The sequence below is a fragment of the Synchiropus splendidus genome, chromosome 12 (genome assembly GCF_027744825.2).
Source record: "Synchiropus splendidus isolate RoL2022-P1 chromosome 12, RoL_Sspl_1.0, whole genome shotgun sequence".
NCBI classification, from domain to species: domain Eukaryota; kingdom Metazoa; phylum Chordata; class Actinopteri; order Syngnathiformes; family Callionymidae; genus Synchiropus; species Synchiropus splendidus.
The window spans coordinates 9,566,667-9,594,503 of NC_071345.1; the positions used below are offsets into that span (position 1 = coordinate 9,566,667).

At 43.5% G+C, this 27,837-nt stretch overlaps 2 protein-coding genes across 6 annotated transcripts in view; both read left to right on the forward strand.

Moving 5' to 3' along the window:
* The first annotated feature begins 956 nt into the window (after positions 1–956).
* Positions 957–17,254, forward strand: LOC128768217 (sine oculis-binding protein homolog). Of its 2 annotated transcripts, none has more exons than XM_053880945.1 (7): positions 957–1,201; positions 5,994–6,123; positions 6,392–6,589; positions 7,139–7,290; positions 9,373–9,468; positions 9,804–11,714; positions 14,496–17,254. In XM_053880945.1, exons 1-6 carry the CDS (start codon positions 1,109–1,111, stop codon positions 11,706–11,708), a joined length of 2,574 nt encoding a protein of 857 aa, XP_053736920.1. In that variant the 5' UTR covers positions 957–1,108; the 3' UTR covers positions 11,709–11,714; positions 14,496–17,254. The 2 variants fall into 2 exon arrangements, with proteins under 2 accessions (XP_053736920.1, XP_053736921.1); XM_053880946.1 differs by having other exon boundaries at positions 9,825–11,714.
* Positions 17,255–18,820: 1,566 nt separating this feature from the next.
* Positions 18,821–27,837, forward strand: part of LOC128768014 (rho-associated protein kinase 2-like) — a 33,671-nt gene continuing 24,654 nt past the window's right edge. For 3 of the 4 annotated variants that reach the window (XM_053880516.1, XM_053880518.1, XM_053880517.1), the window contains exons 1-8: positions 18,821–19,178; positions 23,137–23,218; positions 23,614–23,714; positions 24,855–24,992; positions 25,505–25,765; positions 26,317–26,464; positions 26,539–26,677; positions 27,243–27,334. In XM_053880516.1, coding sequence (XP_053736491.1) covers positions 19,083–19,178; positions 23,137–23,218; positions 23,614–23,714; positions 24,855–24,992; positions 25,505–25,765; positions 26,317–26,464; positions 26,539–26,677; positions 27,243–27,334 — 1,057 coding nt within the window. In that variant the 5' untranslated portion in view covers positions 18,821–19,082. The remainder of the gene's footprint in view (positions 19,179–23,136; positions 23,219–23,613; positions 23,715–24,854; positions 24,993–25,504; positions 25,766–26,316; positions 26,465–26,538; positions 26,678–27,242; positions 27,335–27,837) is intronic. The other variant, XM_053880520.1, reaches the window with a different exon arrangement.

Below are 27,837 nucleotides of genomic sequence, written 5' to 3' on the forward strand. Positions count from 1 at the left end.
GGAGGGGAGGGCGTCAGGTGTTGGGTTACATTAAATCAAGAAGGGCCCCTCCCTCACAGCTCGGCCAGAGAGGGAGCAGCAATCGCAGCAAGAACAGGGCTCTGACAGGAATCTGGAGGTGTAGATTTCAAAATAAGAGCCCATCATGTGTCAACCAGTGAAGCAGTAAATATACAGTAAGATGTAGTTTACTCAATGTATGGATGGACTTTTCATGAGCAATATAGACATCTTTTGATACAGTGTTCTCAAACTAAATTGTTAATGTAATGTTTTATGTAATTTACTTGTTGTTGTATTTTGTTAGTCAGGGTTTGTTTGAAATATTTACCAGGATAATAGCCATACTGACAGAAAATGTGTACTTTGTTCATGATGAGTCACAATCTCCTGTCTTAGTGATCTATTTGTATTAAATAAATAATATGTTAACGTCTGTTAATATGTTTTTTTTGGTTTTGTTGTGTTTTACTAGGGCTACAGTTATATTACAAACAACAACAACAATAATAGTAATCAGCGTTTGTCAGAGAGAAATACCTAAAACATCTGTAAAAAGCTCCATGCTTTTTGTTAATGATAATCTAAAATTTAAATTAAGAAAATAAGTATATAAATTATACTTAATGAAGAGGCAGACTTGCTAATTGCGTAATCATGGAGGTAAAATAGTCTTCAAATAGTTGTCAAAATACATTTACAAATTAGGTGGCATGGTTTTTCTTAAAAATTTAGATAACTTAGAGTCTTCCCGGCGCTTTTGCGTGCTTCTGCTAGGAACTCGGGTTTCCTCCCATGAGATTTGAACTGTGAAGTAGCGAATGTAATGAGTAAAATACTTTGTCAGTGGTGAACGATAAACGGATTTTATTCTTAAAGCTGTAACCGGAAGTGGTGTCTACTTCACGTCGGCTTGATCCTCCGGTGTGGCGACCCCAGCCAGACGCTCACGCATGTTCGCTGGACACAGAGGAGTGAAGACCCAGATGAAGTGCACGGACCGCCGGGGAATGACAGCCGCTGTCACCGGGAGTGACAGCCGACCTTTGGAGCGAAGCCGCTGAAAGTCCCATAAAAAGTCCGACGGGGATCCAGACCGACCGGGACTATGCCAGAGATGGAGAAAGGGAGACCACCAGAAAATAAACGCAGCAGGAAACCCGCACACCCTGTAAAGAGGGAGATAAACCAGGAGATGAAGGTGAGTGATGTGACTCGTTTTTACCCCCGTCTAAACATGTTTGTTGACATCACAGAAAGTAGTTCACTCTGGTCAGTGAACGCACCGCTGTTTATCTTGTTACTCACTCCACTGAACATTACACCAATGCAACTGCACATATAGGCGACTGCGAGTAAATGGGTCGTTTCATTTACTTTAAACTCAGTGAAACACTTTTATTTTGAGTAATTTTATTTGCATATTTCAAGTCACCAAAATACATTGGATTGTTTGAAGCATCAGTTACTTTAAATAAACTGCATACTTAATTTATTTTTATGGATAACAACTTAAAAAATGTGTTTCTTTAGGTCTTTCGTTGTTTGTGAAAATAAAAGTATGATTAAATAAACTTAAACTCAATCGTTTCATAAATAAATACAAATTATTAACAGAATCTTTAGGCTTGTTTTGCTAGCGGATGCTGACGTTTTGATGCTTCAGCTTTTTTAATTCTAACTGTTTCACCGGTGGCATTCAGGAGTCAAATGACCAGCTCAGAAGATCTTCTTAACTTGCTTTGAATAAACAGGCAATAATATCAAGCTGCCACCAGGTGGTGTCTTGAACACCTCCATCTGTCCTTGCTAGCTTGGTCTCCGAACATGAGCTGCCCCTCATCTCTGATCTCCTCCTGTCTATTCACTCCCAACCTCAGTATCTTCATCTCTGACTCTTCAGCGTCCATAGTCTGTAACTCATACGTGTTGCTGCTGCTCTGACATCACAGCCATCTCCACCCTGCCTGCAGTCACGTCTTCACCTCCTTCATCTCCGTCTCAAAATTCTCGATTTGTGTACTCTTCATTGGAATGAGAAGTTTCCATCCATTCTTTGAGTTTGTCATTGAAAGATACGCATTTAAGTTGGGGTTTAAATTAGCCTGTCGTCCATGTCGCAGTTGTGCAACGTATCTCCATGACTGTGGTGAGTGGCCTGAGAGGGTGTTTTTGGGAGTGAATAACTTTGTGACGCCATGTCAGGCCAGATGTGGCCGGAGTGTAATGTCCAGCAGATCCAGATGTGCGTCACTTCTTCCCTTCGCACACTTGCTGCTCTGAACTCTTCCAGAAAAGAGTGGGTGTTTATATTCTTTAAATAGTAAACAGACTCACAAAAGTTGCTCTGTTCCTCCGGTGAAATCATTAAAGCGGAGCTGGTTCCCTCCCGACGTTATGAGTCTCTTACTGCATGGAAACTAATCTGAGCTTTGTTTGGGTTTGGACTGTGAGACTGTGGTTCTGAGGGATGACCGCTTCAGAGGACTCCATTTACTTGAGAAACAAATCCCCGTCTGTTCTGAGCTGCTGCTGATTTTCCATCAATATTAGGCTATAATAAATATAATACTTCAAACAGACAACAAGTATTTAACTGTGAATTAACTGGAATAATGATTATTTTTGCTATGACTCCTAATAATTCCATTTTTTTGGCATTTTCCATAACAAATTCATTAAAAAAAAAAAGTAGTAGAAAATTAGTTTTCTGAAGTGGCATTTTATTTTCTACAAGTTTGGCCAAATTAAACCAAATTAAAGAATGAAATATTGAGAGCACGATTGCAAGTTATGGATAGATCAGATCAGTTTGTCATGTTTGGGTGGCGGTGCGTTCAAGTGCACCATACAAAAATGTTGCTCTTCCTCCCGTTGACACATTTGATCCAAATAGAAGCAGAACCTTAGAAACTGTACGTACAGTTGAGAGCTCTGAGGCTCCCTTCAGCAACGTTTTGTGTGGCCCTTTTTTCGTGAGAGTAAATCTGCTCTCTTTCTGCGCGCGGTTCGGGTTGCGGAGTTCCCGATATCCAGGGGAGGTGTCGAGTTGCAAGTTTACTAATTTTAATCAAAACATGTGAAAATCTATCCCGGGTTTGATGTAAGCCTGCACTGGGTTTGAATCTCAGGGTCGACCCCGGCTTGTTGCCTTTGGCTGCGACTCACTCTGTGGTTTGGGATACGGCTTGTCACTCTCACAAAGCAGATGTTTGTCTGAACTGCCAAAAAGAAACAAAAACAACATTGTGGGAAATGGAGGGGGGTGAAAGATCTCAACAAGAAAACAAAGACGTGACACTGAGTGCTGCGGCCTGGTGTGCCACATCAGGAACAACAACAATAAGTCGAACATGAATCTGTAGTGAACTCACATGTCATCTATGACCATGTAATCTCATCCACAATTTAAACCAGAGGAGTTTTGCAAGGACCTTTACTGGGACACCAACTCTTGGTGAGTCTTGGCTGAAAGAGTCTATCGGAAGTATAAGCCCTGGTTTCTACTCAGAGTGTCCGTGCCACAAAGCTGATGGACCGCTTCAATTTTTTCCGCAGACCACTTGAGCTGCACGTCAATCACAGCTTACACTATAGGGTCACCATGACGACGAAGCCACCAGCACAAAGCGAAAATGTGAGACATGGGTCGGACAGTCCAGATAAACCTTTTCTGGTGTTGAACTGTTCAGAATGAGAGGGAGCGCACTGCTGTCTTGGCACTCACCTGTACACAACGCTCCATAATAAGCAGCCTGTTCCCACTATTATTGATCAGTTAAAAACAATCCCTGTCACTCCAGCACCTTGTTGTACTTCCCGTGTGGTGGATCAAGCTCTCCACTGCGCTGCCATTGTGGAACGACGGCATGTCTCCTCCATTGACTCGGTAGATCATGTCGCAAGGCAGAAATTGCTGTGGCGCTTTGTCCCTTCGGTGCTGACCGAGGACTGTGAGGTGCTGTGTTATAGTTGTATTCATGCATTTGCTGTCTATGTCTGTCAATGGACATCAAAACACCCCATGTCCCTGTGGCATCTGTCTCCCTTGTAGAGGATTGACATTCCTGATGCCACACTTAGCTCTGCCACTGGCACAGCTCGATTGGGTCGCTGGGTTGCACTTTTTTACGTGACCTCCTTCCAACCAGTGTATCCCTCACTGTCCTTATCTAGGATGAGATTCAAGATCTGTCAGTGTAGGTCTGCAGTCTTTAGCTCTTGGATTAGCATCATATCTGCCACAAAGAGGCACCCAGAAAGCCAATTTCTCCATTCCTTCTCTGCTGTACTCGCTGAAGTCTTCTGAAGGAAACTTCCTATGCTCCTTCTCTGACTGGGGTCGCCCCTTTATACCCGCTCTTCCAATTGGAAAATCCGATTCTTGTTAAGACAGTGACCAGCATTAGCATGGTGATGCTATTTACACCTGTTGCTCACTTTTAATACTCTTGCAAAATGAGCTGTAACTTTTTTTGGACTGAAGATAAGCGGTTCTGACATTCTGACTGTATTTTAAGGTCGTGTTCATCACACAGTCAGAGTCTGGTCCTGCTCTAGGTTTCTGCGCTTGCATTTCTTGGAAGCTGCTCTCGATACTGTGCAGTGATCTAATTCAGCATTAACCAAATTAACCCGAAAAAACAAAATGGAAAGACGTTAAACTGATTTTTAACATGGGCCGACCCCATGTTTTTGCTGTAATTCATCTCTTTCAACAGCACATTGGGGTCCACTCCCACAACGTCAGGGCCCGGCGCTGCACCGGACACCCGATACTTGACTTTAATCATCGATAGGCATATTTAGCCACACATGATACCTCTGCTTGCACTCGCCCACGCACTCTCCCAGACACACAGAGCAGAAACCAAGCAAGCAAGAGAGAGATCCATTTCTCTGAGGCCCCGGCACAGAGCAGAGGTCGCAGCGAGGAAAGCAAGGGAAAGAATGTGCAGTCCGTAGTACAACGCTACAACACAGCCACAGCACCGCGGCTGGAAAAGGGTGAAACCTGAGCTACGGGGCTGTGTCGGGTGTCAGGGCTGGAAGGTGTCGCGGTGGAGGGATGGATGGCGAAGATGGGAGGATAGCGGTGGAGAAAGAGTGCTGGACACTGGAGAGAGGAGTGGGGCATTTCCCAGAACCGTGGGACCTCGCTGTGGTGTAGAGTGTCCCGCTCTGATTTCTGCCCGTTCTGGATCAGGTTACTCCTCCAATCCCAAAACCACAGAGCGAGGTGGGTGGATAAAGAGTAGAACCTCTGTCTTACTGTATGTTTAGCTTTTTTTTTTTCATCTGGTGGTAATAAGAAAAAAAAAGCAGACCACACATCCCATCTGTGGAGAACAGTTTTCTTTTCTCTTCCTTTTTTCCAATTAGAAGAGATAAACAAAGGATGATTCATAGATTTCACACTGGTGTTAGGTTTTGAAGCTTTCCGTCTCAGATTTAGCAAGAGTAAACAAGCGGAATACATCATGGAAAAAAGCCTCATACTGCACTCCTCTGTGCTCGTATTCATTTCTGCTACAGAAAGAAATCCTTCTCGCGGATTCAGAGTCTGATTATGTTTAACGTAGGATCAAAACTTCCATCAACAACCCTGAGATGTATTACCCTTTTCGGACTCGGCTGTCCTGTATCCCATTACATAGAAAGTTAATCACTGATTTCTTGTGACGTTTCTCCCCCAAAACGACGACAGTACTTCCTTATCGGTAACAAACCTTTGCTAACTTTAACCTAAAGTGTTTTTGGCTTAAGAAGCTATAGTTGGAATGCCAGAAATAAACAAGAAATTCAAGATGGATAATTGCTTTCCTACGTTTAGTAAAGTCTCCGGTCACCCTACACCAGGACATATAGCAGGCGGTTGGCCCCCAAAAGTCGAGGAATGCACTCAATGTTCCCCCACTGGATCCCTGTGAACACTAGGAAATGCTCAAACTTTCATTTTTATCAGGATTCATTGATGTATGAATCAATTTCAGACGTTCGCGGAGAGCACCATGAACGAGCTGCTGGGCTGGTACGGCTACGACAAGGTGGACCTGCGAGATTCAGAGGCCAACGAGATCCGTAACTACCGGGAGAGAAGGCAGCATGTGTCTGTGCTCAAAGGTGGGACTTCAATATCGATGCATGTGGCACCAATCAACGCCGTTTCAAAACTGAAAAAGGTTATTTTCAATGACTGAATTATCGGGAGTTGTTTATGGCAGCAGCCTGCTTGAGGAGCGATATGCAGTTATCCCTCCTTCAGATAAAGTTCTGTTAAAAAGCCCAGTTTTCTCTTACCCTTTTGACCGGTTGTGTAGGTCTGTGGCCGAGTCACTGTTAAAATCCAACACCCTGATATTGATGTGACTCTTCTTTCACCACTATGCAGAAAATTCTTTGCCAAAACCCAAGAGCTCTGATGGCAAGATCAGCCACCCTGTCCTGGCCATGAAGACTGGAGACAAGGAGGCCTCCAGCGTCCCCTCATCCTCTTCGCCTTCGTCCTCCTCCGTCAGTACGACCTTGAGCACACCAAAGGAGCACAAGAGCGCGCCAGTCATCGTCCCACTCATCAAGCCCTCAGCAGGTAGAGAACCCTACAGCAGCTGGATGACCATCATACTGTTGTCTTGTATTGGCCACGAAAAAAGGCTGCACTGTGTCACACTTTTTACAGTGTTTAAATTTAGAAATGCTCCTTTAATCTAAACTTACCAACAGGTTTAATTGTGTTGACTAAATGTAAAAAGCTTTGGTTTGACACAGACTGTATTCATTATATTTTAGGAAAGTATTTTGAAGATAACTTTATATAAATACACTATTTGGACATGATAATATTCTATAAGATTATCATGGATACATCTATATGTCCATTAATAATGGACATATAAAAAACTATTATTATTTTCCATACATTGAATATTTTTGCATTTATTTTTAGATTTTCACATTTAATACATTTAAAATTGATGTTTCACATATATATTTGTTAATATTTTATGTAAAATGTAAAATTATGAAAATATTTCGGAAATGTCAATATTTCATTCTGAAAAATCTGCTTGTCTTCTTTGGTTGTCACAATACATTGGATGTGTTATTCACTGATTTAGTGTCTTCTTCTCCTCTACAGTGGATGATGTACAGAACGTGCAGATTGTGTGCGTGTGGTGCCAGAAAGAAGGAGTGAAGCGTTATTCTCTCTGTATGGGATCAGAGCTCAAGAGCTTCTGCAGCGAGAAGTGTTTTGCTGCGTGCAGACGAGCGTACTTCAAACGCAATAAGGTCAGTCGAAGCCTGAAATGTAAGAGGGAAGTGTCAGTGAGGGTTTGATGAGAGGTTTGATGGCTGTCAAATGAAAAGAAATATATATATAGTAATAATAATAACCGGGAAAAATACAATAATATTATAAATAGAGTGATCAATAATTTTCATGGATGAGCCCCCCAAAAAATTGTCACAACTTAACTCAGTTAAATAACAGACGCTACTCAACTTCTTTCTAGCAAAAAACAATGCAGTATTTTGGGATGAATAATGAGTGAGGAAAAGACACAACATAGCCTTCAGAAACTTGTGCAGTTACATTTAAAAAAATACTCCAACGAAAAAAGGTATTTTGTGTTTTAAAACCCCAAAGCTCCGAACAATCCGAGTTAGTGCATGCTCTCTAGTTATGGAAAAGTGAGTGGTGACGGTGGGAGGGAGGTCAAAGTTTGTAGAGGACACCTCGGATCAGTTTCACGTTAATGGAAGAGGCGCTGGCCATTAGAGGAACTTCAGTCTGGAAGACAGGAAACACCTACGACACCACCGGTGCTCCGATGCACATTGCCGCCATTTTTCACCTTCCTCAGCGACATGTATATCCCCATCAGGGTGGTGAGGGGGCCGAATGGCCTCTCACCTTTCCAGCGCGAGGTGTGTTCACACAGCATCAGGGACAGTGAAGTTTGGCTGCACTGATTGTGTGCTACAAACCTTCTAGTTTTTCAGACTCGGGGAGGGAATGAGTGCCACTGGCTTGTTGCTGCTTGTCTGAGAGAGGAAGGCCAGCAGGCCTGGGGCGAGGTGTCCACTTTCAGTGCATACCTTACCTTCAGCTGCCTCATGTTTCGTAACTCAACACGACTCTACGGGTTGGGGGAGCACTCGAGACCTCGGCGGATCGGTTTACATAAATCAGGAGGAATTTCCCATATTAATTCTGGCAAGGCCATTAATAACATACATCAACTTACCCTTTCTTCACTGCGAGGAACACTGTATGTGACACTCGCCTAACCTTGATGACAGGGTAGATTCATATCAAGCTTTTTTCTGGACTCAGTTTGCAAATTTGGCATAATCTTGTTCGCTAGCCGAGATTAAAAGGGTTCAATTTATTTTCAACCGCCATTGTTCCGTTGGTTAAGGCTTACAGATATTCCCTTTAGCTGGCCACCTAAATCTTACTTAAGTATCCCTGTCAAGCCTGGAAATTCTCCGCATGAGTTCTGTCCTGACTGGGCATCCTCAGCCAACAGGTTCTGCTCTGAGTCTCTTTTGGACTCAAACATCCTACTTATGAGGGAGAATCTTGATAGAATCTTAAAGTGACATTTAGACTGCAGCCCTTTTTCCCCCCAACCTCAGATTTGTGCGTTCATATTTAGGGGTGTCCCATTACTCTAGGGAGTAAGGGTGAGTGGAGTTTTCCCTGAAAATAAGCCCTCAAAATGTAGTGAGGTCGGACACGGACTTAAAACAAAGTAGAAGATGAAATTGCCCCAAATGACAGGTTGCGTTCGCTAGTTCTAGTTTTGCTAACGTCAAGCGCCAGCTAGTGAGGTTAACATAACCTCAACGCATTTAAACAAATCACCATACCTGCAACAGCAAACGCAGAGTACGTCTTCTGTTTTCCGCATTTCTTCCCTGCCCATTTCTGAGCCTGAAGGGAAACCAGCCAACTCAGCAGGCAACGCAATCATAACATAGCCAGCATTTTTTCTCAATGAAAAAAGTAATTTGCTGGGTAGACTTACGTCATCGTGTGACGTTTTCTATGCTCCTTTGTATTTAGTGGTATCCCATTTTCATAGGGAAAAATGTCCCCTTGGTGAGGGGACTTAACTGTTGAGGGCACTTAAAACCAAGTGGAAGATTTAAGGGGGAGAAGTGGGACTGGGCCTTAATCTTACATTTTGAACACAAGTCACTACAACTCAGCGTTCCCTTTCAAGCTCGCTTGTCACTTGGTGGTAAAAACGCTTGTGTGACGAATAGTTATCGAAAAAAACAAGCTGTGCTTGCAGCTAGAATGAAGCTGATGCATCATGTTGTGCCAATTATTGTGTAAAACTTTTTTTGCTTTCTCAACAGGCTAGAGACGAAGACCTCCATGGAGAGAGATCTCCACAACAGTCACATTCAGAGGACTCACCCAGACTGGTGGTGAAGATAAACAGCAATGTCAGAGTAAGTGGATAGAAGTATTTGCTGCCTTTTGAAAATTCTGAACGCAAGTTAGGCCTGTTCTAATTTTCTATTAGGTTTTTAGGTCAAGTCCAGATAGGATAAGCAAGGACTGTCAAAAACAAATATCTGCTGTATTTGGGGTCCTCAGGGAGGTACAGAACAACCACAGCCCCAGAGTAATTACTTTAATTGTGAATTCCCACAAAATGCCTACTCAGCAAATCTTGACACATACAAGGGCATTTTTTTTGTAATATATAATATTCTAAGTGATTTTATTTGTGAATAATGAAACACTGTTATAGAAGGTGAACCCGAATAATGACCCTCCACAGTCTCTCTCTCCCGTGCCGCAGGTATGCGATTGGTGCAAACATGTCCGACACACGAAAGAATACCTGGACTTTGGATCTGGTGAAGATCGGCTCCAGTTCTGCAGCACCAAGTGTCTCAACCAGTACAAAATGGATGTCTTCTACAGAGAAGCTCGGGCGGCTCTCACCAGCTCAAGTCCAAGCCGTGGCAGCCAGGAAGGGAGGTCAGATAGCAGTGCAGTGGGCCAAAAGCTGCTCACACCTGATTCCTGGAACAACGGTGGTGTGACAGGGGAAAGTCGGCATCGAGCGCAGTCCCCTAAAGTTCCCACAACGATACATGCATCAGCAGAATCCACTTCTATTTCCATGTCTGAGTCGGCTGCTTCTTCAAAGCCTCCCAATTCTGGACCGAGGAGCTTAGACAAACCTGTTCAACCACCTCCTCCTCATGTGGATTTGTCCCCTCATCCTTTATCGATTCCCCCTCCTCCTCCACGCATGCCCATGGAACATCAGCCAGTGCCTCAAATCCCCATCCCGTTCATTAGACCTCCACTTCATGCTCAGGGCCTCAGAAGCCCGCTTGCCAACCATCCCAGAATCCCACTGCCATCTTCAAGTCCGATCCATAGGCCTCCACATTCACCTCACCTGCAGCCCCCCACCGCCTCTGGTATGAATCCTCCTGGACTGATGCATCCATTCCCAGGTGCGTACTTCCCTGGTTTGCACTCCCCACCTATAAACATGATACCCAGAGGTCCTGTCCCAATGCCTCCGATGATGAACTTTGGTATTCCATCATTCAGCCCACTTCTGCCTCAGCCAACTGTCCTCGTGCCTTACCCAGTAATTGTCCCCTTACCTGTTCCGATACCCATTCCCATTCCTATTCCAGTCCCTTCTAAGGTGACCCCAGACCCTCAAAGTCACAGTGGAGTTATCCACACTCTGCCAGATGGAGTGGACAGGAGTAGATCTATTGCTACCAGGCCATCATCTCCTGTAATTACAGAGGGGCAGGGCCATTTGTTAGCTGAAAGATTTTGTGGAAGCAAGGGTGCGGCCTTATCCTCGGACCTCAGCAGCAGTGAAACAGATTGGGTGAAATCAGAAAAGGCATTTCCATCTCCTATCTCCACTCCCCACAATGGGTCACCATCACCAAGAACACAGTATAGCACATCTCCCTGCTCCGTCCCGGGGTCTGAGAGTCTGGCAGAATTGAAGCATCAGCATTCAGAGAGACAGGTCATACAGAGAATAGGTCAACGAACCCAGGTCAAGCTGGAGCCTAGTGCCAACTCCATTGTAGAGATGGAGTCAGGACCTGGCCATGGTACTAGATCCAGTGTGCATGACATCATTAGACCTACTTTTACGAAGTCTCCCTCTAATGACACTGTATACCAACTTAAGGACTCCCACGCCTCACCATCTAATACCCCATCCAGCCCTACTGGGAGCAACCATCAGTATGACACTATGCCTTCTGCCCTGAAGTCTCAGAACCATGGTCCAATTGGGATTAACACCATGTTATCCACATCAACTAGTTCAGACTCATTTCTACCCCAGAGGTTACCAGCACCGGCCACAGATGCAGCACTGAGTGAACATGAGGCCATCAAAGAGAACAAATGCTCCGTGGTCAGCCAGACACGAGTTGAAAGTCAATCAAATCAGCCTGAAGAGCCTCTGGCTGTCGTTGGGGAGGTTGGAGAGGACCCGCATGTTCCGGATGAGGACCACGCATACGCCCTTCCCACGGCCCAGAAGGCAGGTGGTAACACCACCCCGCTCCTCTTGCCCAAACTCAGGGACAAGGGAAGTTTGCGGAGCCCGGCCAACATCCCAAGTGTCGGAGACATGGAGCCTGCTTTGAAGCGACGATGCCTTCGAATCCGGGATCAGAATAAGTAGATAAAGGTGAGGTGCTTTGCGGTCTACCATTATCAGTAGAAGTCTCAGCATTCCTCTCAACCACAATGTCATGAGTGGCACTTTCATTCATCAAGCTACATCTTCATTCAAGTGTGGTTACTTCAACAGAGTTTATTATTGCTTCTCCGATCCTACCCTGCATGGTGTTGTACTGACTCTCCATATTACAGCATGATCCTCAGTACCTCCATTGTGCTGTTTCCAAGTCGATTTTGTGAAAAACATGTATTCAGGAGAAGGATGGAAAATATATACGTTTAACCCGGGCGACTCCAATCACAGGTCTAATAGCGTGCTCGTGGCCACTAAACAGCATGGCGCCAAAGAGAGAGAATCCCAGTAACCTGGCACTACCCTGGGCTATAGAATTACAACCCAGGGAAGGAGGTGGAGGGCACAGGCAGCAAGAGTCATTTTGAAAGCCGATCACTTCACCACAACCCGATGGTCCATTGCTTTGTTTGCTTTTCAGCCTGTTTTGTAGCCTATGTTGACGTGCCACTGATGCTTGTACTGCAGCTATTTGTCTTGTTCTGTCAAGAACATCTATGCATTTGAAGGTCAGTTGTCTCCTGTGATGGACTGTCCAAGCTGTCCCCTATCTTTTGCCCTGTATTGTTCGGATAGGCACCAACCCCACTTGTTATTGGCAGTGGCCAGGAGTCTGTGTCAAAGCTATAGACTGTGTGAGTTGTGTCCTGGAAGGGTATTACCAAAACCTGCGTGATTCTTTACCCTTCTGAGTTCACTGGGACTTTCACTGACTGAGCTGAAACGTGATTAATAATTGATGTCCATTGTCTATTGTTAGTCCCCAGTTTTACCTTTGTCTTTTCAAACAGCAACAAGTGGCTCATGCAGATGCCTCTTTAGTCCCAGGTGGAGATTCAGTTGTGAGTCTTCCTGAAGCTCTGAGGCAGAAAACACACAGGAAGAACCAGAGCGATTCAATTACGCATGTCACAGTGACACCCTACTCTCACTCCAGCTTCTACTTTAGCACTCTCGTCTCTGGTTTCCCCGCTCTCCCTTCCGCTCTTGTTCCTTGCCAACCAGATGTTGGTAGCCGAAGACTCTTCTAAATTTGACCAATCAAAATCCCCTCCAGATTAAACTCCTGATTTGGAGCCCCGTAACACAAGCCTTCCCTCCCTCGCCCACTTGTTTCTCGCCACAATGAGCTCATGTTACCGTTTTACTGTACGTCCTGAGATTAATCCTCAGATATCAGAGCCAGGGCTCCGGTTTCCGAAACAGTTTTCTCCTCATGGAAAAGATTAATACGCCAGTTTAAAAAGGACGACAGAGCGTCACTTTATACCTCCAGATTCACTTTCAGCAAAGGAGTTGTCATTTGTTGTGGTTTCAAGCGTCCCCTTAGTAACCAATACATATGAAATCACAACGTGCCGCTTGTGTCGTGCAGACGGATTTATGCCCCGGCGTGGAGTGTAACAGGAGCTGGCTGCACGACTTTAGCTCAGCACCTCTGCACTCGCACCGCTGTCCTGTCTCTCCTGCTAAAAAGTCTTAAGAACTCTGACAGAAGCTGCAGCCAGGCAAAAGATTTCACCTCAGGAAACAGCCTGTTTTTCCGTCTCAGTTTTCCTTGCCTTTATTTGGGATATTTTATAGCCCCGTGTAATCCGACCCCACCACATGGGTATTCGCTGAGCTTTTGAAACTAAAACGCGATGGGACAGAGGGAGCATACAACCCTGGTTTGGCCCTCACATGTGTGTGTGTGTCTGTTTATGTTTAATAGACATGTTTGAATGAGAGTCTGTTAGTGTGAGAGAAACAAGCCAGATGTTGTCGGTGGGATCGGAGCTCGGCTATCAGATTCAGGACTAGAATCACTGGACTCGAAAATATGTTTATTTTCGTCAGCAGATGGGATCAAAATGACAGGCTGCATGGAGGGGCCGCCCAAATTAATTTGACTATTTATATATGAAAATAGAGTAATAGGCAGCACAGAGAAGTCATGGTCAGAAAGAGGGCTGTGGGTTCAAATCCAGCTCCTACTGCCCCTTGTGAACCCATGAAGGCAGTGAGTGGAAAGTGACAAATGGATGAAATATAGTTGAACAGTTACAGAAATAAACATTAAAATATACTGTTTTAATTAAAACTATAACTCAAAAGCATGAAGAAAAATATTTATTGTGGTTTTTCTTGTAATTTTAATTTTCGCTGGAAGTTTAGTTGTCAACTATGGTTGGAAAAATATTGAGAAGGAAAATATTAGAAGAGAAAAATGTATGAAATAGATATGAAGATTGTACAAATAGGTAATAAATATGAAAGTAACATGTTACATATATGTCAGAGCAATATTATGATAGATTTCTTATCACATTATAACAGCTAAAATATGAATAAACTACATAAATATGAAACTATGATTTGATGAAGATATGAAGATAATGCTAATAAAATAATAAAAAGCTGTTAGTAAAATAGGAAGCATGTGTGACATTCTCAAACAAATAAAAATTGTTTTATGATGATAACATTATTATTTAATTATTTTCCGTCTTGAATGTTATTGTAATATATAAATGTAATATAACATGGGAATAATAATGTCATTTAATAAGTTTAGGTCATTCAGATTTCAGCTCTTTTTTTTTTCATTTAAAATCTACTTGTCACGAAAAATCCAAGTCTTGTCGATGTCGATGTTATGAGACGTATTTTTTGATCATGAAAATCATCCTTCAGTCATGCCAGCTCACACTGCTTCTTCACCCCTCTCTCCAGACCAGGAGCCCTGTTGACACTGTCCGGCAGTGCCAGATCCAGTGCCCTCTAGTGGACGACACCAGTGCGACACCCTCTGTAGACCAGCAGGGGGCCGACACAGGATGCAGACCAGATGGCCATATTATCACGAGGAAGAGCACAACACAGTCACAGTTTTTTGGACCAAACGGCCACGCTAATATGGACCATCTCGGATCTTTCCCGGTGTGAGAGTGTGGCTGCCCAGATGTGCTCTTCCTCCTCCTCGTCTTCTTCGCCCCGTCTTCGCTCACAGATCAGCCCTGTGTGGTCTTCTCAGATTGAGCCTGAACATGATCTCTTTCCAGGGGAAATGGTTTGTTTTTCTCTGCCCGGCTCGCACAAAGAGCCACATTGTTCCTCCCCTACGTGTACCACGCTGACTCCCCACTCCAGGTTTTGGGTTACCTGGCTGACGGGGGCTCAGACTTCAGGAGCGTTTTTATTTTTTTGACCGACGGCCAGGAATATAGTCTAACCCTTCTACCCCAGTCCACCTCCCTGCCCAATCTAAATACAGTAACGGCGCAGCGCTGAGGTTTGATTCCTCACAAGCGACTCTGATTTTTTTTTCTCTCAACACAGAAGACTGAGCGGCCAAACTGTGTTCTGTACAATGTATGAGGAGGAAATATAAAATCTACTGATTCAGCAGTAGCTAGGAAACGTCTGTGACATTTGAGGTCGTCCTGATGACGCTGGTTTATGAATGTGTGATTAGACAGATTATATCCGTAAGCCAAAGCTTGGAGAGCATCTTCATCATCATCATCATCATCATCATCATGAAAATATGTCAGTCCAGAGTGAATAAAAAAACTAATGCCACAACGGATGACACACAAATTTGTGTCAGGAACCTTTGATATGATGGTAGTCCAACCCCGGATCTGGGGTTGGTTCAGTGTCCTCATAAGGACCCTAATAATGAGTCCACCCCGGTGAGGAAAGAGCTCGGCGCTCAACCCGACTCTCGTTCCGACTCTCACCTGTGGTCACTCGGTGGAGGCAGAAAGAGCTGCAATTCTCTGCAGCTTTTCTGGATTCCCTTTTTTGGAGGGAGGTTGGAACTTCCACTCCACCACACTGGGAGGTGCCGTTAAAGGACACCCCACCAGTGAGATGTTCCTTCAGAGGGATTTGAAACTGCAAATTTGGTGAAACCAAAAGGAATTCCAGCCCATTTTGTAAACAACAAGCAACGTTGTTTTGCCTGTGGGTGCAGGTGGATGAGGTCATCATTAGTTTTGGTATGTGTGATGGAACCGCACATCGCATTCTGGCACATCAGGCATAATAAGATATCTAGTGATAACTTGGTATTGGACATTCCTACAAGGTGGTTTAGGGTTCTTGAGTATTAGTTTGTGTCTCTTGAGTCCAGGTGAAGAAAGAGCTGAGCTAAAAAGAAGGCAAAATAAGCTTCCTCAGCTTCCTCTCCAACCCATCGGTCAAACCCTTGAATCTACAGCCATCGGTTGAAGAAGTCGCTGCCAAATGAACGTCATTCAAGCGTGGCTTTTTGTTCACTCTGGGTTAAAACGGCACAACATCACCATGAAACAGAATGTCTGTACTTTGTGTCACGATTGAAACGAATGACTGGGTCTCATCCCTGCAGGTCCATGTACCAAATGTTGTAACGCTGTATTCATCACCCAAAGTTAACTGCAGTGAGCAGCCATCAGTATTACTCTAGGAGTCAATCGCTTCTCTGTCAGGATTTGTCCTTTTGTTTTTCCTTGTATTTGACCTTTTTTTTAAAATCCATTTTTAAGCATATTGCCAAGGGTTTCACGCAAATTCAAAAACCTTTTTATCTTGTAAAGGTGTGTTGCATTCACTTGAGGAAGTACATTGGCGATAGAACATTTTAATTTTAATTATATAAATCATTATGATAATTTCGTCATATTATTATAGCATGTAATACATATATCTATATATATTTGTAGAATTATATTTCTATGAATTTGATATTAACAATAATATATTAGTATTACGTCAGCCACATATTTTAGTAATGATAACTCTGTAAAGCAAAGTAACACAATCGGATATATTTGATGTGTCGGTAGCATAGATTTATTTTGCTGAATTTTTAGTGAAGAAAATAAAGTGAAACATCTTATCATTCAAACATATATAGTTGAGAAAAAGGACACTGTTTTTTTTAATGTTATATTCTATTTAATAGGACCTATATTTCCTACTCAACAACAAAGAAATGTTTTCTTTTTCTTTTTAATGTTCATCCTCAAGTAGATGCAACACCCCTAAGTGAAAGTGTTTTACTGTCTGTCGCCACTCGAGGTCAGTGTTTGCCTGTTCAGCTGCCAGTCGCGTTCTAACTAGGTGCCAACTGCAAAGCGAGCAGCTGACGTCATCGCATCCTCTAAACTGAACCGCAGCTGCCCCTCTGAAGATCAACATTGAATGTGACCCCTGCCATCATTCCAAATACGTGTGCTTGTGTGAGTCCTGTGGAAGCATCGTCGCCCCTCTCATTCCATCCCCACTCCGAGCCTCATCTGGACACTTCAGCCGTGACATCACTCACAAAATAACTCCTGACAACATAGGCCAAGAATAACCCGAAAAATATATACAAATATATTTTGGTTTTGTTGCACACGTTCAGTTTGTGTTGTCTAATTTGGGTACCTTTGTGTGTTGTTCACACACTTTGACTCACTTGTTGTTTGTATGTGCATATAGATTCAATAGCCAAGAAATATGATGAAAAATTTGTAAAAATTCAAGAAATAAATGGTATTCTAAGAGCAAGAAAATACTTTTCTGTGACGTTTGAAGAAGCCTAACCTCGGGAAGACCCTCACCTGTTGTGACCCCACCATGGATGGGCCCTCTTGATCCACAACCACCAGGAAACCTTCCTAATTCTATCTGATTTGAAATGAGTCACTGTTTATGTCACTCGATCCCCGAAAGTACTGACCTCACCTTTAAATTTGGATATTTAAATTGCCATCTCACAAGTCAGCGGGTCAAAAACGGATCCAGGAGCATAGGGACAGTGTAAAGCCCTATTTTTAGTGCTTGCAAGGCTGCGCATCAGCATTCCTAAAATACTACAAGTTGGACGAGGCTCTGCCGCGCTAAACTGATGAATGAGATAAGAGAGCAGGAATTCTGGTTCTGCAGGGACGTGGTGGGCCAATTACTGAAGGAAGTGGTGTCGGGGCGACTGGGCGAAGCAAATAGGAAAACCAAAAATAGTTCTGAGAGAGGAACTGGGCACCATTAAGCACACAAAGAGGGCGCAGCATTAGCAGTTTAACCACCCGGACTATTATTTCCCTAAACACCAGTCATGACACAGGAAGCCCGTTTTGTCTTTGTCAAGTGAGATAACTCAGTAGGTGGCCTCCTCCTTCCAAATAAAAGCATGAATAAACTTCACCTCAAGTTTTATATATATATATATATATATATATATATAGTATATATTCTCTTTCAAAAATGGAGTTAGGCTTGCACAATGTGTTCATGGTTACATCATGGACGTATCTGAGAGCAGTGCAACTAGTAGTGTAACAAATTACTTTAAATTACTTTTAAATTTTTTTGAGTAACCACCCCAACACTATTTGAGTCTATAGAATGGGCGGATACTTAAATTTCATCTGGGGCCACATTCTATAATGCCAGGGGCCGTCAAGCCAAAGGTCAGACGAAAAATAATGTCAAATCAAACTCAATTTATGAAACTTAAACATTATACAATTTGAAAAAAAGTGTCATGAGATTCTCCATGCCTAAAATGTTTTTATTATATGCCATTTTATTTTAGTAAACATTCTCCCTATAAATAATAAACAGGGGAAAGTTTGCGTAAGTAAAAAGGGACTTTATAACAAGATAAGGGACAACAAATACTAAACGTACTAATTAAATGAATCTAATTCAGGAAGTGATAGAGAGGACAGACAAAGAAAACAGTTATATTTAGAATTCAAAATGTATTTGTGATGACCGGATGAATAAAGGCAAAGTGGCCCTTGTAGTAGCATGAGGGTAATATAAGTACTTCATATTATTACCAATGTGAAGTTATATATATATATATATATATATATATACACACCTTACTATAACAACTTCTTCTTCGACAACTGCTGCTACTTTTATTATGTATTAATGTTTAAACAAAAGTGACCTCCTAGTTCCGTCATTTTTACTCGCCATTCGTCTTAACCTTTATTTTGACGGGACCATCCGGAAGTAGCTATGCTCGCGACAGCGCGACTGCCAGAGTTCTGACTCGCAGGTTGCACACGCCGCCGTCTGTCCGCCGCACCTGGGAGCAGCAGGACACACCTGAGAGTGGAGAAAGTCCCTTCGCCTCCGCCGTCTGCGCCCACGGTGGAATTCCAGAGCCTCAGATTCCAGATAAAGAGTCGTGACGCGGAACTATCAATTATTAACCAGTGACATACTTCTGTCATGCGGAGCTGAGGCGCACCGCAGTCGGTCCAGGCCGCGTCAACTTCGTAGCTCCTGACTTTTGCCTGGCTCGCGGGGTGGATCTGTTCCTCCGGGACCATGTTGGGCGCCGAGAGCAGGCTGGAGAGCCGCCTGGCCAAGCTGGACTCCCTGCTGAGGAACCCGCAGTCCGCCTTAAACTTGGAGACGCTGCTGGTGAGTTCGCCCTCCAAACCGGCTCTATCTATTCCAACACTCATGATGCCATCTCGAAGAAGAAAGTAGTCGTTTTAATTAGAAATACGATGGTCATTAATAAGTATGGAAAATAAAATTCAAATCGAAACGACACATTCCTGAGCCAGAGTGGTGACCTAGTGAGCTCTTTATCTGTCTGATACGTTCAAGTGAGTCCTGAATGTCTGGGCTCAGCTTTTTGCTGACTAGGCAGGGAAAGGCTCCTGATACCGCTCTGAATGTATGGATTTGAATGAGAGATAAGTGGGAAAAGTGACAGTCCTGATTCAAGTCCTGTGATTGACACACTCATCCTCACCCCACCCCCTCTACCATGACCAGTGTGTGTAGCCCACAATAAACGGGTGTGGACCCTGGATGTTACCGTCACTGATCACATACTTCCACGCATTCTTTGCATTGGTATTGCTGTTCAGCAGCATATCCACCGGGGGCAGCCCAGAGTCAAATGTTTATGACAGCACAAGTATATACATCGCGACTGGAGGATGGAGAATTTCTGCCGTTATTGTCTTCATAACAACAAACACTGCCCCCCTCCCATGTTTTCCCGTGGTACTGCTCCATTTGGCTGGTATTGGTGAGGCTTGCCGAAACGAACAACGGGCAGAAGGCTCGGTCCGTATCCGTATGTAACGTTGAGCATAACTGGGCCTTAAATCATCTGGAACATGTCGGTTATTTCTTATGATAGTGTTTGTTTTGGCACTTCAGGTGACAGTTCAGCGCTCATAGACTGAAGTGGTGTGCCGTGTAAGTGACACATAAGTGTTGTGCAGTGGCTCGTAAACAGTCCTGATCCTAATCTCACCAAAATATTGGGAGATTAAAACACAAACCATGGCGCTTCTTTGGGCGTTAGCTCGGCTTGGAACCCATCAAACTTTGATTTATGAGCGCACAACAGAGTTGCATCACTGGAACTTTACTTTTGAGGCGCTGCTTGGAAAACATGCTGATATCAACATGATGAAATTGACCGTGTTTGGTTGCCAGACAAACAGGAAATAGACTCCGCATCAGGACAGATTTGCAGGGGTAAAACCCTGGAACCAGGTGTGCGCTGTGGTTTAACAAAAATGTCCAGCGTTGGTCACAGTTTGGGAGGTCGCCCTGAGTGACCACTGCACCCATCCGTGTCCGTTGGGACTTGTCTAGTGGGACCGTCGCGTCCTTTGTCCGACCTGGCTTAAGAATGTGCAGTGAAAACCTCTGGACCTTTCAGTGCTGACTGTGAGTGTTGTTTGTGGGTCGATCCCTTGGCTAGTTTCACACCACTCAGCAGTCAAAGTACAATGTCAGTGTTTGGCAAGAGCCGGAGGAACTCAGGTGCTCCTGCCGACGTGTCTGGACCGGATCAATGCCATTAATTCCCAAAACACAGCAGAGAAAAGGAACCCGACTGTGAAGCTTTGAATAAAACTATGATTTTAGTTCTTTATAGGAGCCTTTTTTGGCCAAACCACTTCTAGTCAACACAGCAAACAGCAGGCGACTCCACAGGAAGTTGAGGTCACATCCGGGTATTGAGGTAACCGTCCTCGACTTCACGGCAATGGTTCCTGTTGCTCCACCTGTCATTCTCATTAAATTCATCGTAACAATCAAGAAATGTCAGAAATGTAGGTCAAACGTGAAATTGAACGTTTTTTTTTGCTTAGTTTACAAAGTTAACAATTTCAGTTGATGCTAAATTAATCTTTATTGCACAATTATAGTTTATTGCTTATAAAAAAACTTTCTATTACACTATGTAGAAAGTTGTTTCTAACTTGTAACTTGTAAACAACTGTATAGTTGTTTCCACCATATAGTGTAAACAACCATATAGTTGTGTACACTCTGTAGTGTACACAACTATACAGTAAACTCCACCTGAGTCTGAGGTATGACGGCAATGGTGCGTTTTATCGTCTAAAACTGAAATGAAGGTGAATGCTAATTGTAAGATGACACTAAAAGTTTTGAAACGTTAGGGCCCGCTTGCCGCTGGCTTTGCTGCGCAGTTGTTGACAATCCTGTTTAACTCTCATGTACGGCGCTTTGAAGATCAGCCAGAGCTTCACCGGTTCAGGACCTACTTCCTGTGCAAGTGTGCGGTGACAACAAGGCACCGCTTCGCAGCCAGGGTCACATGAGTTGCCACACACACAGGCACTCTACCAAGTGGTTTTGGTTTGGTGTGTTCACACTCAAGCACTTGGGCAAGAATGAGAAAGAACCAAGAAACATACCCTGTGTATAGTGAAACTGTAAGGGCTTTTATCTATGTTTATTGGACCAAGGTGAAACCAAAATTCAGAGGGGAGGCAGTGTGATGGGCCCGGAGGAGGACATCTGAGTCGCTCATGGTTCCTACAGTCAGAGACAAATGTCCGGTGACAACCGAGAGGCGGGTTTATGTAATGACACATTCCCACAGAATAATTATCTTCATGCGTTCGACCAACAGAGCAGACACATTCTTCAGAGCGACACACAACAATGAGGAAACACACACATGTACAGTAAATGAAGGAGGAAAGCTGCTTCTTCATGTACTTTGTTTTCTGCTGACTCGTTTCAGTTTCACACGTCCTCTGTTGTTCATTCACTGAGGCTCCTGCTGGAAGGTGGGTGGTGTTATCTGAGACAATTGAAAGGAGACGCCGAGATCGTGTTCAGATCTGTCCAGATTCCAGCAGTGGAGATCAAACACAGTCGCTCCGCCGCTCTCAGAAATCCCCAAAATGTTTGACATGTTTGACAAGAACCTCACATTATTATTGTTATTTAAGGGATTTTTTTAAATATATAGTGAGATAGTTTATAGATTATGAGTCATATTTATGATTAAATAATATCCTACTTTAGCATTTAATCAAAAAATAGAAGTCTTACAGGATATGAAAATATATACAATTTTTATTGGTATTTTTAGGTGTTTGTTGTGATATTTTATTGCATACTGATTCACCACCTGGTTTACTGACTTTGATTTAGTTTAAAGATTAGATTAGATGGCCTTGTAATAATTAATAAAAAATAATATTATATTACAGAATCTTTTAATCGTCGTTTGTTTTCTAAAATTATTTTAGTTATTTTATTCTTTTTTTGATACCATATTATATAATTGTTATTTTTTAATAATATTGGAGCGGATGAAACGCTTCTCTCAATCAAAATTTAAAATACAAATTTTAGCGTTTTTAGTGTTCGCTACTAAATCTGTAAAAACTGTATTTGATTCAACAGGTATTTTCTTTTTTTTTTTTTTTTGTGGTTTATTTTTAACTCCGTTTGTTCCCAAGCTCACCCCAACTCCCACCCACCCTCCTGCTAAACCCACAAGCTGTTGGTCCCACAATAGCTCCGGAGGTCCGGCCGTCTGCTGTTGGGGGAGAGTGTCCCCTCACTGCTGCTATTTCCAGGAGCAGAATTGTCCTCTGCCCACCCACACATGTCCCAGAACAAACAGCGTGACGGAAAGACCCCGACATTCGTGGCAGCTCTCCCCACCTGCCCTCCCCCCTCCCTGATGCTGGATCACGGGGACGGTCCAGTGGAAACCCAACACTGCTGGTTTGAGCGGCGATGACACCGCTGAGGTCATGGAGCTTCCAGGATCTGACTGTGTGTGTCAGAGGGGTCGGGGGGGGGGGGACAGGAACACCGTCACTCACTTCTGTTGTTGTTCGACTCATTGTCTCCTTGTCACAGCTTTGTGATGCTCCGCTCACAACTTGTTATCGTACCTTTCCTGCTGACAAGTTCCAGTGTCACTATCATTGTGCAGAATCACGAGGAAATGAATCTGTCTCTTCCTCCTTGTTTTCATCAGTGATTGCTGTTGTTTTTATTATGATTATTTCCTATTTGCAATGAGTCATGTCTGGAGTCATGAGGCAGATGAACGTGTGTGTCTGAATTCCAGGACTCGGTGAACGCTCTGGCCCACGATCTGAACTACCCTGCGCTGAGGAAGAACAAAAACGTTGACACTTTTCTCAAGCGATGTGAGTCCCGTTTGTTGTTGTCATTCACTCACCCGAAACACTACGGTACTTTTTTTTTAATCTGAAGATTGTTGACAATAAACAGACGGCGTCATCTCACTGAAACTGTTTGCTATCAGGGGAGGAGGGTGGCGCTAAAGGTCAGAGATAAGGAGGCAGCTTTTATGTCGCCTGTGGATCAACAGTCCTGTCTTGATGATGATTTAAATGTTTTATATGTCAGTTCATCGCCAAAATTTTCAAGTAAATGACTATATTCTCATCTGTTTTGACAGTTGTGACTTTGATTTTAACCCTCATGGGCCTCAGGTGTTCAGGCAAAAGAACCTCCCGGGCCTCCTGAGAGACTCCAGATCCACTGCTGCTCACGTTTGCTCTTGTTTTGTTCCTGACAGATGAGAAGGCGGTGAGCCAGCTGAGAGAGCTGCAGGTGAAGCTGGAGGACTTCGACAAGGTCAAGCTGATCGGCAGAGGAGCGTATGGAGAAGTTCAGCTGGTGAGGACTGCACCTCGTCTGCTTCTCCTCTCACCTCTTCCTCCATCCTTTATAAACATCCACCTCTGTCTTCTTCCTCCTCTCATCTCCAAGTCACTTCCCTTCTTTCCTTCTCATCTTTTATTACTACTCTCTCATGTTCTTTGTGCATCGTAGTATTATTCCTCTTTCTCCTCCTCACTTCTTCACCTCTTGACTTGGTTTCCTTGTTTGGTCACTCCCTTCTACTTCCTCTTGCTCTTAGTCATCTGCTTTTCTTCATCCTCCCATTCTTCCCCCCTTCTTTCTCGTCGTATTCCTTCTTCCTCCAAGTCATCTTTCGTCCCGCTTTTCCCCTTCCCTTCTTCAGTTCCTCCTCCACATCTTCATCTACTTTCTCATCTTCTTCTTCTCCTCCATCTTCATCTTAGTCTGTCTCACCTTTCTTTAATTCTTCCTTGTCCCTCATCTCCTACTACTGTCTCATTTTTAGTATAACCAGGTTGACTTCCTTAGTCTACTAGTCTTCCTACTCTCTACATCTTCTACTTGCTCATGTGCTCTCCTCCTTGATCTTCTTCTTGTTTGTCTTCCTTGGCTTTTTCCTCCTCCTCGCCTTCGTCTTCTAATTTCTAGCCATTCATTCTAACACCTCCTACTCCTTCTACTTTCACATATTCGTCATGAAATTAGTCATCAACTTCTCCATCCTTCCCTTCTTTAACTTCCTCCTCTCGTCTCCAAGTTTGACTTCAACCCTTTGCTCATCTTCCTCTTAATATGCTTTCAGTTCTCCGACTAATTCAAGCCTCCGCCACTAGAGGGCACAGCACCACCGTTCTCTGATTTTGCTTCAGCTCTATGCATTTTGAGATCAAATAATTGTATTCACTGATTTTGCCGCGCGAGAAGAGCGTCTGCCTCCGTCGCAGATGTCTTCTTCGTGCCTGGATCTGGTCTGCGCTCAGTGTTTATTGTCAGAAACGTGTCTGGACAGGCTCAGTGTGTGGGAGAGCAGTGAAGTCGGCTGTGTGGGGGGGTGAGATCTTGTACAAGCACGTCTTTTTCTCTTCCTCTGTTTGTCACACTTGAGGCCTTATCTCGGGCACTGTGACCTCGTCAGGGTCTTGATGTGATCGCTCACTTATCAATGCCCCTCAGGTCCGTCACAAGGACTCGCAGAAGGTCTACGCCATGAAGCAGCTCAGCAAGTACGAGATGATCAAGCGCTCCGACTCGGCTTTCTTCTGGGAGGAGAGGCACATCATGGCCTTCTCCAACAGTCCCTGGATCGTACAGGTGCGACTCGGAATCAGCTGCAGATAGCGTCATCTGCCTCTTTCATTTCCTGGTTGCCTTTCAAAATAAAGGCGCCACCGGAATAAATATGCCAATAATGAGCAACTATATTTCATTTTTGTTCACAAAAACAATAAATATCAGAGTTTTTAACATATATTTTCTGGGAATACACATTTTCTACTAATAATAATATTAATTAAAAACAAAATAATAATAAACTATGTATTGAATTTAACACTCAATTATTCAATTGTAATGGTTCAAACAAGTCACTTAAAAATTATGTGTATAATGCACTCGTGTTTTCATATATTTTTTTTATTTTAAATGATTATCATGTCTTATAGAGTGTTCATTGTTAGTTTCATAAAAATATATTTGTCCTCTTTTTTTGTTGTTTGTAATTTCAGTGTGTATTCTTGTGTTTATTTATTTTAAGTCTTATTCATTGAGTATCAATTCAGGCTGCATTTATTAAAAAATGTTATTACTATTTATTTTGCTCTCAGCTTTGCTCAGCGTTCCAAGATGACCGCCACCTCTATCTGGTGATGGAGTTCATGCCGGGGGGCGACGTGGTGACCCTCACCATGAACTATGACATCCCTGAGAAGTGGGCTCGCTTCTACACCGCAGAGGTGGTTCTGGCGCTGGACGCCATCCACTCCATGGGCTTCATCCACCGAGACGTCAAGCCCGACAACATGCTGCTGGACCAGCACGGACACCTGAAGCTGGCCGACTTCGGCACCTGCATGAAGATGGACCCGGTGAGTCACGTTTGTGTCTCCGCAGCTCCACCAAGCGGCCAGATTCTGAAGTGACGGTGGAACTCCTGATGCTTGTGGTTCAGGAAATTCTTGAGCAGCTTTTCCAGCCACAACAATTCCAACGTTTTTCACACTGTTTTTGCTCTTTTCTCTTTATTTAAAGTCACAGCCATTTTGAATTTAAATATGACTGAATTGACTTTGAATTGAATAATATAATACATTGGAGTTGGAATGTGTTATAAATACATAAATTACAAATATGGTTGTTTAAAATTCTAGAATATAAAGTATCACATATACACATTATTCCATCAAAATTATAACTTTAATGACTTTTTTTCTTCTTCTGCTGAATCATTTTTTTCCTCTGACTAAATGCTTTGATTAATATCTACAAATTTTGATAATAATAATACTATAAAATATAAAATTATTATACTGAGTGTTTTTCTTTACACATTAGATAAGCCTACAATCAATTTACAAACTACAAAAACATGAAAATGGCTCTTCACCATCAGTTCTTCTTCTGTCCTTGTGTCCTTCAGAAGTCAGGCATGGTGCACTGTGACACGGCAGTGGGAACGCCGGACTACATCTCTCCAGAGGTGCTGCAGTCTCAGGGGGGTGACGGCTACTACGGGCGCGAGTGCGACTGGTGGTCGGTGGGGGTCTTTATTTACGAGCTGCTGGTCGGTGAGTGTCTCTTCTCCTGCCCCGCCCTCAACTTTTAACAAGATCACGCTGACTTCACATGGCGCCTCCTGCAGGTGAAACGCCGTTCTATGCCGAATCTTTGGTGGGAACTTATGGGAAGATCATGAACCACAAGAACACGCTGGTCTTCCCCGATGATGTGGAGATGTCCCGAGATGCCAAGGACCTGATCTGTGCTTTCCTTACCGACAGGTTTGAATCAAACCCTCAAACATTTATAGAGTTATTATATTAAATCAGTGCGGGTGTGTCTTTTCTACTTCCTGTTTTCATTTGTGCCCCCACCCCACCCACACATCCTCTCTGCCCCAACACAGAGCCCCCTTTCATTTTTCCTGCTGTTTACCTTGGTGCTGACTTGCCTCAGACAGAAACTTCACCTCTGCACAAAATTCTCACTGGTGTTTGCACAACCTCTGTCCCCACTCTCTGTCCTGTCGCACCATAATAGCAGGTCTTTTTTTAACGCTCAGGGGTCTAAAAACTTTGTCTTATTCTTGGCCGTGTCTGGAATGTCCCACACGTGGCAAGCCCAAACTGCCGCACCCCTTCCAGGCTAGTACCAAGCAGCGGGGAGGAGGGATGAGGGGGGTACGGACTTCTCAGAGAGGCGGCAGCCAGATGTTAGCGTTGGTGCAGTTGTCTGCAGAGTGAGCAGTGAGAGCCAGCTCCAGGTTCCACCGGTGGTCATGTGGAGGCTCTGCGGTCTGGTTTGGGTCAGGTCAGGCTGACGGCTCCTCGCTCTGGCTCTGTTCAGGGAAGTTCGTTTGGGTCGGACTGGAATCGAGGAGATCAAGCGTCATCCATTCTTCAAGAACGACCAGTGGACCTTCGACAACATCAGAGACAGTGAGTGTTTCTTTCTCAGTTTTACTTGTTATCAGCTCATTCTGCACTGAAGTCGTCACACTTGACTCCCAAATTGGAGTCTTTAAACTTCCATACATGGTGCACGCTGTGTCTGACGCTGTGCAGATGCTCTACAGCCACTTGGTGCCCAAAACCTAGTGTTTATTTACTCAGATTCTGAAAACTTGTTTCTATTTCAAATAATTTTTTCTGTGTCTATGCAAATCTGTCATGATATATAGTGTCATATAATATAACAGTATAGCTCCAAAATGTATAAAAATAAATGGAACAAATTCTGAATCTGAGGAAGTAACTGTAGAAAATTAAAAACTAAAATAAATAAATATATAATAATCTTACTATACTGATATAGGTGATCTAATGGCTTCAGGAAAATTATTAAATTAAATTGATTCACACAATAAACATATATCCTTGATTTAATAATGAGTTCATCTTGTTAAATTGAAATGTATTCATTGAGTACAGACATGTTTGAA

What these genes read in the sequence shown, in the direction of transcription:
- LOC128768217 (XM_053880945.1), top strand. Translation starts at nt 1,109, where the DNA reads ATGCCAGAGATGGAGAAAGGGAGACCACCAGAAAATAAACGCAGCAGG. An exon ending in AGATAAACCAGGAGATGAAG is followed by an intron (nt 1,202 to 5,993) that starts GTGAGTGATGTG and finishes AATCAATTTCAG; the next exon opens with ACGTTCGCGGAGAGCACCAT. An exon ending in AGATAAACAGCAATGTCAGA is followed by an intron (nt 9,469 to 9,803) that starts GTAAGTGGATAG and finishes GACCCTCCACAG; the next exon opens with TCTCTCTCTCCCGTGCCGCA.